Below are 15,141 nucleotides of genomic sequence, written 5' to 3' on the forward strand. Positions count from 1 at the left end.
ATAGGTAAATCTATACTATAATTTATTAACACATTTCTCCCCTTGTCCTAGACCATAAACTTCATGTGAGATCTTTATTCGTCTCTGTATTCCTAACACATAACTATGGTGTTTTCTGGTACTGAGGAAATGTATCATGTCTTTTTAAAGAAGCAATATTATACAGTATGCTATAAATTAGGAACTTCTAACAAATGAAAGTATTTAAGAATAATAAAGATTCACAGTGAATTAAATAATGAAAAATCTTTTCTAGACTATCAAAGAATAAACCATCAACACAGAATACTTGAAATGTAAGAATGTATAAAGAAAACAAATTATGCATGATCTCAACTGTTAATATTTAATTTCCCTTTTTGTTTACTAATTTTTATCAAATTACATGTTTATGATTTTAAAAGATCAAACGGCTTTTCAAGGCTGCTGGTGAAGAACAAAATCATCCCTGACATTTATGTCCATATACTTAAGTAACAGCGTGCTGCTTCCGTATTTTTCGGTTTTAGGCACTGCCTATTGTCTTACAATGGAAAACACAATTCAGCTCTCTTTTACCAACTCCATCCCTCTCCCATACACATCCACTTCCCCCTCCTCCTAACTTTCCAAGATAGACATATTATTTTTTGTGTCATTATGATTAATGTAAATGTTGAACCAAGTAGTACACCATGACAAAATTTCCATTCTTACACAAGTTTATTTTATCCCAGAGATTTAATTATCTTGACTTTTCACTTACTCGGTTTTCTACATACTCATCTTTTAATTCATCCCCCGTTCTGCTACAAGTACAGATCTCTTCAATTCAATATACCACCATTTTTTTGTTAAACTTTCTCCAAGCCTTCTAACTTGCTCTAAAATGGACTGGTTGCTGTCTAGATTTGCTTCCCAGTTGTCATCTTGACATATCCGTTTATCCTATCATCCTAGAAATGGCCTTCCCTCAATTCTGTGGATTCTTTAGACCTTTTATCTTCTTTTTTGGTTCACTCCCTCATTTTGTTGAAACACCACCTCCAGGAGATTTCTAAGAAACAGTAAATATTCTGAGATTTTTCCATGTCAGAAAACACCTTTATTCTATCCTCACTTGATTAATATTTACTCTTGATATAGAATAATTTTCCCCCCAGTTTTTTTTTTCCCCCCAGTTTTGAAGGCATCATCATTATCTTCTAGATTCTAGTGTTGTTATTGAAGTCTGATGCCATTCTGATTTTTTACCTTTATATGGAACTTGCTTTTTCTCTCTGTAAGCTTGAGGACATTCTTTGCCTCTATTGTTCTGAAATCCCAGGATAATGAATTTTGATCTTGGTCTTTTAACATCCATTGTGCTGATGAGCATTCAACTGCTCTTTCAATCTGAAGATCCATGTTCCTTCAGTTCTGAGAAAATTCCTGGATTTATTTATTTGATAATGTCCTATGTTTTCACTGTTCTGTCTTCTAAGAACTCTTGTTAAGATAATACTGGATCTCCTGAATTAATCTTTTTTCTCATTTCCCCTCCTCCACCTTCGTCTTTTGTTTCCTAGTCTCTGGGAGATTTCCTCAACTTTATCTTTAACCCTCCATACTCCACTTTTCATTTCTGCTACCATATTATTAATTTCCAAGAGCTTTTTTTGTTTTTATTTTTAAATTTGTTAACTGTTCCTTATTTAGCAATCCTTCAGTTTTTGTTTCATGGCTACAAGAAACTCTCATCTCTTTGGGGAAGGTAATGTGTTTCTTTCATTTTTTTTTTTTTTTTTGAAGTTTCTCTTGGCCTTATCATGTCCTCCACGTTTCTACTTTTCTATTTGCTTGTTCGGCTCTTTGCCTTCCATATTAGAGACCTTTCTCAAAGGTCAGGTGATCACTGGCTGTCCATATTTAAGAGTAAGGTACTAGGGACTTCCCTGGTGGCACAGTGGTTGGGAGTTTGCCTGCCAATGCAGGGGACACGGGTTCGAGCCCTGGTCCGGGAAGATCCGACATGCCGCGAAACAGCTAAGCCTGTGTGCCACAAGTACTGGGACTGCGCTCTAGAACACGTGAGCCACAAGTACTGAGCCCGTGCGCCTAGAGCCCGTGCTCCACAACAAAGAAGCCACCGCAATGAGAAGCCCACTCACCGCAATGAAGAGTAGTCCCCACTCGCCGCAACTAGAGAAAGCCCATGCGCAGCAATGAAGACCCAATGCAGCCAAAAAATAAATTAAAAAAAAAAAAAGAGTAAGGCACTAAAAGACTTGCTGAAAGTTTTTTAGGCATAGGTAGGATCTATTGACAGATGGACCTTGTGCTAGTGTGATATGACTAGGCCATTTCATCAGAACCCCCTCTTGGCTAGTTCACTTTTCTATTGAGAAATCTTTCCATTCCTGCCCTAGAACCATAAGCCTTACTGTCAGCATTCTGGTTGACTGAGGTCTTAATGTTCAGTATGTTTTACTTAATTAGCTTACATTTAATCCTTACTCCCAACTATTCTTGTGGTATGTCAGTCCAGACAGTATGGTTTATACTTGTCAGGAAATAAACCTCCAATCATCTGCCAGAGAAATGTGCCGTCATCTAGTTGTGAAGGGTTAGGAAGGGAATATGAGGGTAAAAAACCAGTTTGATTCAATCCTCTTATTTTCAGTTTTATTCAATGGGCACCTCCAGATGAACCCAGCCATCAATTGCTGAGCCTCAGTTTTTCTGGGATTCTGTGTTGAAATGGCTTTGGTTTCAATTTTCTTGGATTTTTAAAATCAGGAGCTGGTAAATTTGGTCTGTAGGCCAGATCTGGCCTGCTGACTAAGAATAGTTTTTATATTCTTACAAAATACTTTAAAAAGAATTGATAAAGGAGAAATACATAGGAGGAAACAGAAGCAGAGAGAGAGGGAGAAGGGAGGAGGGTCAGTGGAGGTGGCATGTGGTTGCAAAGCCCACAATATTTACTATCTGGCCCTCTACAGAAAGTTTGCCAAATCCTGTTCTATGTAGTCACCACTCATTCCTCAAATTTCTATCTCCCAAAATACTGGTTTTCTTGTTTCTTCTGTTCTTTGTCCTTGTGGGACTGTGTCCTTTAAAATCTCCCCTTTTAGGGGTTTGAGAAGGTAACTGAAGTTAAAAACTTTTAGTTATTATAAATAATGCTATAGTGAACACCTTTATAAGTTGAAAATTTTTCCCCCATTTTTAGGCTTATTTCCTTCGGTTAGAGTCTTAGAATGAGAAAACAGAAGGATCTTGATACTACTGAACGCTTTCTATACCTGTCAGGAAATAATAAAAAAAAAATTTATTCCTGGGACTTCCCTGGTGGTCCAGTTAAGAAGGTTAAGAATCCGCCTTCCAATGCAGGGGGCGAGGGTTCAATCCCTGGTCGGGGAACTAAGATCCCATATGCCACAGGGCAACTAAGCCTGCATGCTGCAACAGAGCCCATATGCTCTGGAGCCCACATGCCACAACTAGAGAGCCCGTGTGCCGCAACTACTGAGCCCGCATGCCACAACTAGAGAGAAGCCCACGCGCCACAATGAAAGATCCCATGTGCTGCAACTAAGACCCGATGCAGCCAAAAATAAATAAATATTAAAAAAATTTATTCCTGACTATGATTAGACAGTTCGTTCATTCAAACATGCTACAATAACCCTAACCTAAATAACCAATACTTTACAGATCATTCTCATATGCAAAAAATTATTTATTCTAAAAAGAATTTAAAGTAACTTAAAGTTGCTTAAAACGAGCAGGCAGGAGGACTTCCCTGGTGGTCCAGTGGGTAAGACTCCGTGCTCCCAGTGCAGGGGGTCTGGGTTCAATCCCTGGTCAGGGAACTAGACCCCACATGCATGCTACAACTACGAGTTCATATGCCTCAACTAAGTCCTCATGCCACAACTAAAGATCCCACATGCCGCAACTAAACATGCCGCAATGAAGATCCTGCGTGCCTCAACTAAGACCCGGCACAGTCAAAATAAATAAATAAAAAAATTAAAAAAAAAACCCCAAAACATAGACAGCAAATTAGAAGTAAGTAAAAATGATGAGACAAGAAGAAAATAAACATAGGTAGTATCTAAAATAGAACTAAGAATAGGGCTATTATAAGAATGTATATTATGAAGTAATATACATTTGTGAAAGGTAAGCCAAAGATTAGGTTCTTAGTAAGTTATGTTAATCCTCTCTTACTCGAAACAATTTAGAACAGAACTTTTTCTCCTACCTCAGAAATGTTTTATGGATGGCTGAAGTTGTCATGAGTGTTACTGAGTGAAAGAAATCTAATTCTTTGGAGGAGACTCATAATATATGGTACAAATATATACCAATGGGTTTTGGTATATCTCATTTCCCTCCTCCTCCTTGGGGACAAGTAAAAGAACAAGGAGAAAATAACCCTCAACAGCTCTGAATTGTGACTCCTACTATCCTAGGCATGTTGGTAGGAGGAAAAGCAAAGATCTCTTGAAAATAGCATGTCAGTCTCCTTCTGGAAGGAGACTGGAAATAGTGTTTGCGTCTTTGTAAGTACATGAGCTCAAAGGTCAGCTTCTGGAAATATTTTGCAGCAATGTGCATATTTAGAAACTTGTATTCATAGAAACATGTCTTACTCATAAGGCACAGTTCTTTAACATTACATTTAGAAATCAGGAAATCTTTTTATGCAACATTTAAAGAAAAACTATTCATGCTTGATAAACTATCAATAATGCTTTTAAAAAAAAAGGCAGTAAGTACAGTATTTAAAATAGCACAGCCAGAACATAAATCAGGTATGCATGGGACTCAAAATTCAATGAAGAAAACAGACATGCACATGAGTAAAAAATCATATAGTAAGTGCTATCACATAGGTATGTATGAATTGTCAAGGGAGCAAAAAAGACTGGAACGATGGTAAGCAAGGATCAGTTTAGGAAAAATAATGTTACAGGCTACATTTTTCTTCAAAATTATAACTTGAGAATTATGAAAAATACCTTATAGAAAGATTTAAATGAGAAAAATGGCATCTTTAATTTCCGAAATATCTCAGTATATTTGAAAAATAGCAATATAAAAGTTGCCTTTTAATCTTTGACCTCTGACATTTCTATAACATTTTAGATTTCAAGGTATGTTTATGTGCACAGTGTCGTTTTTTTCCTTCAAAATATCCCTTTTAGACAGGTATTATTTATTATGTGATTTAAAGATGAGAAAATGGAAGTTGAGAGGAAAAAAGTAACTTGTTTGAGATCACTCATTTGGGAAACTGGCCAGGCCAGAATTGAATTCGTATCTATCTTCACTCCAAATTCCATTTTTTTTCTCAACTAAAGTGGCTTTTAAAAAACAGGCACCACGACACTGAAATTTTTGTGTCAAAAAAGAAAATAAGGCAGAGAATGTTTGCTGCTAACAAGAGAAAAAAAAGGGACTTTTCCAGCACAAAGGTATGAGATGACCAAAATCCTTTTACGTTATTCACTAGAGAGGAGAGACAGTGTACTGAATAACAACTCTTCCAGATTAATGAATTATTACCTCACTTTGTCTTAAAAAAACACTGATATTTATCCTTTTTAGTCCCTTAATTTGAACTCATATCAGTTTAATAAACTTGGGAGTATCTTAGACCAGTGCGTCTTTGTCTTTGTGTCTCCTGTGTCTTTGTTTCTCCATGTTCTGGGAGAAGCTGAGGGTACTGGAATGCAATGGGTCATACAGTTTCAACAAGAAACACCAGAAGGTTATTCATTTACTGCGATGATTAAAATAATACTGGGACTTCCCTGGTGGTCCAGTGGGTAAGACTCTGTGCTCCCAGTGTAGGGGGCCTGGGTTCGATCTCTGGTGGGGGAACTAGATCCTGCATGCATGCCACAACTAAGAAGCCCACATGCCGCAACTAAGAAGCCCGCATGCTGCAACTAAGAGTCTGCATGTCACAACTAAGAAGTCCACATGCCACAACGAAGATCTCCCATGCTGCAACAAAGATCCTGCGTGCCGCAACTAAGACCCAGCACAGCCAACATAAATAAATAAATATTTTTTTTAAATTAATACGTATAAAGAAAGCATTTACAACACTTCTTATCCCATAATGAAAACACACAAATATTGCTGTGAGAAGTTAATGTAATGTGGTTCACAACCACTCCTGCCAGAGACTGGAAATCTCATGAAGAGACTGAGAATCTCACATGAAATTAATGGCAAAAACAAATCCCTAGACAGCATCTATGCAACAGATCTAGAGAGAAGCTAGTCTCAATTAAAGCAGGATACAAGATATCTTGTATACAAGGATATTCTCAAACATAATAAACTGATCAATGTGTTTGACCTTATTCAGGGGCATTTTAGAGTTATGTCAGAGAGAGTAAGGAAGTACAGAAATAGATACATGGAAAACTAAATAAGAAAAATCAGAACAAGGCAGTGTAGTAACCAAGGTAATAAACAAAAATCCAAGAGAAAATACAATTATATTAAATTTGTGCGTCTCTGAGCAGCAATATATATTAAAACCCTTTGCAGGGGGTCAATAACTAGTGACTAAAAAAAATAAAAAGCAAAATAGCTTCCATCTTGTTAGAAATAAAGAGATAACTACTAGAAGAAACACCTACAAGAGCTGCTTTTGGCTAAAGGTACTGGGAAGTGCAGAGGGATGGGAGGGAGCAGGTAGTTATCTTTATAAGCTAAGTAGTACTTTTCAACTTTCTAAACTATGTACAAGTATTCTTTGATAGAAGTTAAAATTAAGTGAAAGAGAAAAACTACTTATGTGATAAACAAAATCCTACTTTAGAACCATTGCTAATAGTGCCCCAGGTTGATCTGCTCTGGCTATAAGCAGGTTATAGTAATGGAGCTAAGCATTAAGCACAATTAAAACATAAGCTACATTACAACAAAGACTGGTTAGGCTTTGACGTCAGCATGCCAGAGATTGAAAATGAAAATGGAATTTAAAACCCAGCATGGTTCATAATATTACATCAAAGCAAATTAAACATGCCATTAAATTTGCAAGCATATATAATCATGTTTGTTTAAATCATGTCTTCTTATATACATAAGCATCTGAATAATAATGTCAGCTAAAATTCAGCAACAGATGTTATATATAGAGGAATCATTAATAAGTCTTAAAAAAAGGCATCATGACAATGTAAAATTTTATTTTAAGTACAATCTGCTTTAACCGCTGCATCTAATTATCTGACAGTAGAATGGCCTTTTAACTAAATATTTGCCAAGTTGTTTAATTACCAAGTTAAATAGGTTTTATGAAAAGAAAATGCTAAATCTATGATAGGAATTAGCAATTAGAAGGTAGAAAAAATACAATATAGATGAGCTGATCATGCAATGAGTGAAATATGACATAAGATCGTATGACTAAGAAACGAATTAAATGACTGGATTAAATTTATGTTTTGAAGACGTATATTACTGCTCCTTCCATCATACTCACATCTCTATGCCCACTACTAGCAGAATCATGGAGTGGAGTGTCGTCATCCAATCCTTGTGTGTTAACATCTGCTCCAGCTGCTATAAGTATCTTAGCAACATCATAATATCCAACATTGCAAGCTTCATGCAGTGGTGTCCAACCTAAAAGTTACAATATTAATTGAACATATGGTTCACTTCTACTAATTCAACACATATGCTTTTTAGATACATAACCATGTGTGACATACTGATTCTACATGCACACAGTACAGAAGGAAAAAGGAGTGATGAACAAGTTACTGAAAATCAGTACCTAAGAAAACCGCCAATTTTACAGAAGGTTCATCCACAATCATATTATTTCCATTGGGACTAAATTATTTGACAAAAGTACTAAACATTTAAGCTTATCCAATAACTTGCTATAATTTAGAACAATCATCTCAACTATGGAAAAAGTAGAAAAAGGCAAAATAAGCTTGTTAGGGTCTTTCAATATTACAAGATATTGAATATAGTTTCCTGTGCTATACAGTAGGTCCTTGTTGTTTACCTATTTTATATATAGTAATGTGTATATGTTAATCCCAAACTCCTAATTTATCTCTTCCCCCCACCCAAGGCTCTTTCATATACTCTTGATGGGAGTGTAAATTGATAAAAGATTTTTTGGAGGGTCATTTGCCTGATTTTCAAAAAATTTTAAATATGCGTCTCCTCTGATTTAGCAGTTTCCTTTCTACTGAAATATCGTCCTTCCATAACTATACACAAATATATTTCTACAAGAGGGTTACTGAAGTACTGTCCACGGAATCTATTCTATACACTATTATGTGGCTGTTGAAATGAATGAAGTAGAACCACCTACATGTACCGACAGAAATATCTGTACGACACTAGTAAAAAGGAGAGATTGCAGAACTACAGGCTGACACAGATAGAGTGATTTGATTTTTTAAAAAAAGTCTCTATATAACTAAATGTTCATTGTATATATGATCCTGCAAGTGCACAGAAAGGACAGCCTCCAAATTGTTAACCACAGTTCTGTGAAAAAGAAAGAACCTGGGGGATGGGAGGGTAGGGTACTGTAGTATGTGAAACTAAAGGGAATTTCTACATTGTTCCCCAATACTTTTACTGTGTGAAACAACACTGCCACTCTCCTACAGTCCTTGTGCTCAAGCTAATAAACGGTCTAAACATTATTTAACTGTGGTTCACCTAGAACCTAAATTGGATAAAAAATTACATGGTAATATGCCAAATAAAATGCACATTTAATATTTAAGTATTTGAGTAATTACTGACAATGAATTGTAGCAGAGATCAGGGTTTTAGGTATACACTCCAAAATAGTTTTATATTAAATTATACTTTTAGAACTCTTTCATTTCAGAAAGAGAAATGAAGAGTATAGATTAAATTGTAACCAGCATCTGTTTAGATGATAAACTCAGAATTTTAGTTCCTGAGTATTCGTCTTTAACTACAAGTCTTACCTGCAAAATCTTTCACATTCACATTTGCCCCTAAACTTATTAATTCTTTGACCTGTTTTACATCTCCTCGAATAGCTGCCATGTGTAAAGGAGTTTCACCACGTTCATTTCTTTTATTAACTTTATCTTTCTGTCGAGATGAAGAACTGGGAGTTTTCTTTTGGGCTGGTGTTGTTTGTGATGGATGATTTGGTGTGGAATCTATAAGAAAGAGAAAAGTTAACAAAAGTTCTAGACTAAATATTTTGTATATTCATTTAAAGGTTTTTATAGGTAACGTGCTAACGGGGAATATCTTCTCACCCAAACAACCTGAAACTTGACTTGGATGATACACTAATAATTTGACCCAATTACATGTAGTAGATCTTCCTTTAGGGTTATCAAATATTGCAGGAGCCAATTAAGAAAAAAATGTTTCATTCTGTCAATTTATAGAATTGGTTTAAAATGATAATAAAATATCAAGTATGCACCCTGAAAGTGTTTGCTTAATGAATAATTTGATAAACTGCAAAAAAACATGTTCTTCATGGCATGTTATGATACTATTTCAAGAACTAGATGAAATGACATTGAAGGCTAGAGTTTACACCTCTGACTCAAACTACTGGAGTTCTATTCTGTTATTAGGTGCAAATCAAGGTCATAGATGATTTTAGTATGAAATGAAGCTTAATATCTATGAGAAATAAGGACAGTCTAGAAAAAGGCCTTTAAAAAGTGGGTGATAAAAGAGGGGAAAAAAAGTGCTTTGCTTTGATTCGTATCTTTTGATTTTTGTTCCAGTTTCTTTCTCAAAAACAAGAAAGTTAAACTGGATGACACCCAAAGTCCTCTACTCCCCATTTCAGAACTGGGAAAAAAACAAAACAAAAAACTAGTTTCTTAATCAATTAAGGATTCAAGACATATGTACAGTGTTAATAATTAACTCTGAAAATTTACAACTATTTAAAAGAAACAACAGCTCTAAGAGAAAAAAAGTCTATGGAAAATCATTTTCTGATATCATATAATAATTTCCCTGCAAACTGACATGATTAGAGCACTGAAGCATTATCATCCTTTTCTCAATAAGAAAAAGTTTAAAATTTACCTTTTGGATTTTAAAGTACATTCAGTTAGTAACAGTTTCCTATCTATGGATTTCTATAATGTATACTCCAGAAGAGCATGAACCTTGTCTAATCATCACTGTATCTCGGCTGCTTAGAAGACTTCTTGGTACACAGTGTACTCATGCAATATTTGTTGAACGAATACATGATTCTTATTGTAATATTTATAGTCAAGTTATTTATTTAGAAAATTAGTGGTTGAACTTCTTAAAAACAAAAGGACATTTTTAAATTCAAACAACTTGAAAGGAATTAATTCATATAAAATTTTCTTAGCCATTCCAAAATAATATATACACAGACAAAATAACAGTAGTACTATCCATAATGGCAATCAGAATAAACAAAAACATGGAAAACGAATTATGTAATGGATAAAACAATGAACCCTAAATTCCAAGCATATCTATAAGATGGCAAACAGGTTATTTCAAAAGCTCTCCACTCTAGTTCTACATATATTAATAAAGATGACTGATGTACCCTTTAAATGAAAAGAACCAACTGCAGAACAGTATTATAGTATTAATCTTATTTATATTTAAAAATGAACAGCAACAAAAGATATATGTTTGCATGTTTATATCTAGAAATTTTCTAGAAAATAAACTGTTAATAGTGCTCGCCTCTCAAGGGGGGAGATCATTGGAAATGAGGGAGGCTTTAGCTTTTTTGCCTTACTGTATTAATTCTTTAATTTACTCTATGGATAGAGGTTCATAGTATTAAAAAAACAGTTTTAAAAAATAAGTCTTCCCATCTAACTATTAAGTCCAACTCAAAGTCAACATTTTACAGAAACATTTAAAGTTTAACACTGTAAACAACTTTAATTTGGCCACACTCTTTCCCCAGTTGTGGGTGGAAAGGCAGAAGAATAACCAAAACAATATGCCCTACTTAAAAAAGCAGAAAGCCCTAACGTGTTTTTATTAGTGAAAGATATAGATACACTCATGTTTAATGAAACTATGATATATAGAAACTCTAAGAATTTTACCAAGTTGTTCCACTTTTTAAAAAAAGAGCTAACACTGGAAAAGTTCACTAGAAAAACTGTGTCTTTTTCAATGCATTTCAACAGGCTGTTATGTTACCCAAAGTCTTTTTTTTTTTTTTTTTTGCGGTACGCGGGCCTCTCACTGTTGTGGCCTCTCCCGTTGCGGAGCACAGACTCCGGACGCACAGGCTCAGCGGCCATGGCTCACGGGCCCAGCTGCTCCGCGGCATGTGGGATCTTCCTGGACCGGGGCACGAACCCGTGTCCCCTGCATTGGCAGGCAGACTCTCAACCACTGAGCCACCAGGGAAGCCCACCCAAAGTCTTATATAAAAAGACGCCTTGAAGTCAGAGCTAAAACAAATTTTTTTTCTCTAGAGAAAAATGATTTACTTTCTTCTTATATTGGTCAATGAGAACTATACAACTTAAAATTTTTGTGTTGTGAGCTACCAGAATGCATAGCTAAATTCAATGCTCAGTAGTAATAACTATCTCAGTCCAGCTGTCTGGGCTTTATCTACTTTTTAAACCCCTTTTAATAAGTTAGCAAGTTGGTTTGTTCCTTCTTCGTTGTCATCCTGCTGGGGAGCCATCCTTAATCATTTCTGGAGGGCAAACTACTTGAATAAACACACACACACAAGTAGCACAACACCTTAACTGGAAGTGTGAAATGAAATATGAAACAAATTTACAGAGTATACTGCAGATATTCTTCCTTTTAAAATAAATTTTAGCAGATCTTAAACACTAAAACATGAATTACACTCTTCTAAAAGTATGTGATAAGATTACCAGCTTACAGCAGTGTGCTAATGAACTGAAAAGTAAGCTATAAACCCAGAAGCAGCTTTACAGAAACTGGGGTAAAAATGTCTGCAGTAAGGTAAAAGCACACACAGTTCTGCAACAGATTTCTCATGTTGACTGACCCAATTCTAAATTACAGCTGACCCCAGAACAACTCGGGGATTAGGGGCACCCACCCTCCTCACATTTGAAAATCCGTGTGCAACCTACAGTTGGGCCCTCCATATCCACGGTTCTGCATGTGCAAATTCAACCAACCACGGATTGTGCAGTAGTACAGTATTTACTATTGAAAAAAATCTGCATATATGTGGACCCACTCAGTTCAAACCTCTGTTGTTCAGGTGTCAACTGTACTCATTTTAGTTGACAAATATTCATTGAATGTCCACTAAGTGCAAAGGTCCCTGCCTGTGTATAGCTTTTCATCTAGTGGATGATACAGGCATAAACAATTGTCACACAAATAAATGTAAAATTGCAAACTTATGTTATAAGAAACTGATTAAATCCAAGAAAGGATAAACATTTAAAGTAGTTAAAAATTATTGTCAAGGACTTCCCTGGTGGCGCAGTGGTTAAGAATCCGCCTGCCAATGCAGGGGACATGGGTTCGATACCTGGTTGGGGAAGATCCCACATGCCGTGGAGCAACTAAGCCCATGTGCCACAACTACTGAGCCTGTACTCTAGAGCCCGTGAGCCACAACTACTGAAGCCCGCGTGCGTAGAGCCCGTGCTCTGCAGCAAGATAAGCCACCACAATGAGAAGGCCGCACATCACAACAAAGAGCAGCCTCCACTCGCTGCAACTAGAGAAAGCCTGCACACAGCAATGAAGACCCAACACAGCCAAAAATAAATAAATAAATAAAGTAAAAATAAGTCCAAAGACAGTCATTATAAAAAAAAAATTGTCAAGACAAAGCTACAGTGTGAGGAAAACTATGAACACACAAGAACTCGATGATGGTAAGTGTCACCTGGACTGTTGTCTCTTGCTGTCATCTGCATAAGAAGTGCCATCTGCTTTCGCTCTGAGAGTGGATAACCAAAAAGAATGCTAACTGGAGTGGACTTCTTATTTCCAGCTTCCTTTTTTGTTTTCTTCTTTTCTGGACCTTCTTTCTCTGGAATTATTAATAAATATGTAAGAATCTGAAACAAATGTAAGCACTCAAAAGTAAAACATAAGGAGACTTCTTAAAAATAGATGATACATGTTTATGAGAAACAAGGGTCACAGAGGAACTTGCAATAGGCAGACAAAAGGGCACTAGGCCTTTATTATATAAGCAATTTTCTTCCTGAATGCTTTGAAAAAAAATAGTCTTGTGTAATTTTCAGAAAATTAATAACATTCGGAAATTTAGTACTAGTAAAATTTTTAATGATTTGTTCTATTAAATAACACTTCAAACATTCCTTAGTTTTACATCTTTGAAATGCCTCTTTCATTCATTATAATTTTATTCTATTATTGGTAAGTTTATATAGCAACGTTCCTTCATATTACCTCCCTAATTCCACTAATAATCTGTACAATCTTCTAAGGAGGTGTTTAACACAAAGCACATCACACGGAGTAATTATTGAAAAAAAAACGCCAAATCACTTTATTGCAGTCATAGGACAGCTGAACATGGAACAGTATTAATCAAAGCTAAAACTGAGAAAATTAAAGATTCTACATGTGTGCGGTAAGGGGCCGGGGATGGTTAATAGAGATCCTGAAAAGATTCAAAAATGTCTAAGATTTTTCAAAGAGATTTGATCCATCATAAAGTCAGCTCTCAGATTTAGCTATTTGGCAAATCTCTGGCAATGGAGCCAGCATTCCCCATTAAGTGACAGAAAATTCAGATGGAACTGGATTCCATAGGTCAAAGAAATACAGGTGTCTGTTCCTTCCTTCCTTCCTTTAGGACTTTTCTGGGAATTAATTCAAGTGGCCCTGTGAGATGAGCTGCCTATTAACTGTCTAGGCATTTATTTCTTGGGAAACCCTGTACCAATATCTGGGATTTACTGATCCAGGTTTGTGGTATAAAGAGGGGCTACAAAATTAAATAAATTAGTAAAAATTTTAAGTAAATGTAAAACAGCAAAACTGAGTGGAAGAAGAGAAGGCTTGGTAGTCAATATTGTGGTTTTTCTCAGGCAGATGTGGCCAGCAGCTAGACTACTCCAGGAGATAAGCATTTATTGATCTGGTAAAATTTTCAAGAAACTAATAAAATTTGATATTATTTAAATATTACCGTACTATAATTTAAGACATAAAACTTGCAGTGTACCACTTAGTTAATTAGGATAAACTGGCATCCTAATGACCTAGAAAAATTATAGAGGTCCTAATGTTTAAACTCTGCTGCCCACAAATCACTCAAAATTCAACAGCTCCTAAAACGTCCGTTTTGTTGATATTTGCAAAATTTTACATAACAGAAACAAAGAATTTCAAGATTTTTAATGTCAGCTTTTATTAATAGTTCTAATAGATTATTTTCTTATTTCTCATTTCATTGTCATTAATGATCCAATTAGTATAAAGCCAGTTTCAGCACAGTGTTTCACCCAATGTACTAAATGTATTATAAAGCCCTAAATATGTCTTTTGGAGAAGGCTGTTTTTTTCTGAAACATATACTTTCTCCTAATAACATTCTGTATGCTTTGGTTCTCTGATTTAATGAGAAACCACAATTGTTATTTTAATAGTTTTCCAACTGAATAACAAATCTTTAAATATAATGAATGTACTTCTCATCCAAAATTAAAATATTTAACAGTGTGAAAATTTTAAAGAAAGTAGAAAAGTTGTTTTAAGGAAAAAAAGTAGTTCAGTAACTGGAAGAAGTAAAATTAAAAATACACAGTATCTATCCTTAAAATACTTCCTAAAATTTTGGAAAAATTTTGTCTTTTATTTTCTCATTTGCAAAACTATTGATTTTTGATATTAACTGGATTTTAATACAATCTTTTAAGAAGAATATGCTCTAGGACTTCCCTGGCGGTCCAGTGGTTAAGACTCTGCACTTCCACTGCAGGGGGTGCAGGTTGGATACCTGGTCAGAGAACTAAGATCCTGCATGCTGCGCAGGAGCAGCCAAAAAATTAAAAAAAAAAAAAAAAAAAAAAAAAAGGAAATTCAGTGAGATTAAGATTAAAAGCAAAAATCAGTTGTGTTCCTCTACACCTGTAATGACCTCCTAAAAAAAAGAATATGCTCTAA

At 35.3% G+C, this 15,141-nt stretch overlaps 1 protein-coding gene across 3 annotated transcripts in view; it reads right to left on the reverse strand.

Moving 5' to 3' along the window:
- ANKRD12 (ankyrin repeat domain 12) overlaps window positions 1-15,141 on the reverse strand; it is a 114,866-nt gene that overhangs the window by 47,130 nt on the left and 52,595 nt on the right. For all 3 annotated transcript variants that reach the window (XM_082667438.1, XM_082667439.1, XM_082667437.1), the window contains 3 exons: window positions 12,887-13,033; window positions 8,970-9,170; window positions 7,481-7,623 (listed from right to left, as the gene is read on the reverse strand). In XM_082667438.1, coding sequence (XP_082523564.1) covers window positions 7,481-7,623; window positions 8,970-9,170; window positions 12,887-13,033 — 491 coding nt within the window. The remainder of the gene's footprint in view (window positions 1-7,480; window positions 7,624-8,969; window positions 9,171-12,886; window positions 13,034-15,141) is intronic.

This window comes from Grampus griseus, assembly GCF_964374135.1.
Source record: "Grampus griseus genome assembly, chromosome: 12".
Taxonomy (NCBI): domain Eukaryota; kingdom Metazoa; phylum Chordata; class Mammalia; order Artiodactyla; family Delphinidae; genus Grampus; species Grampus griseus.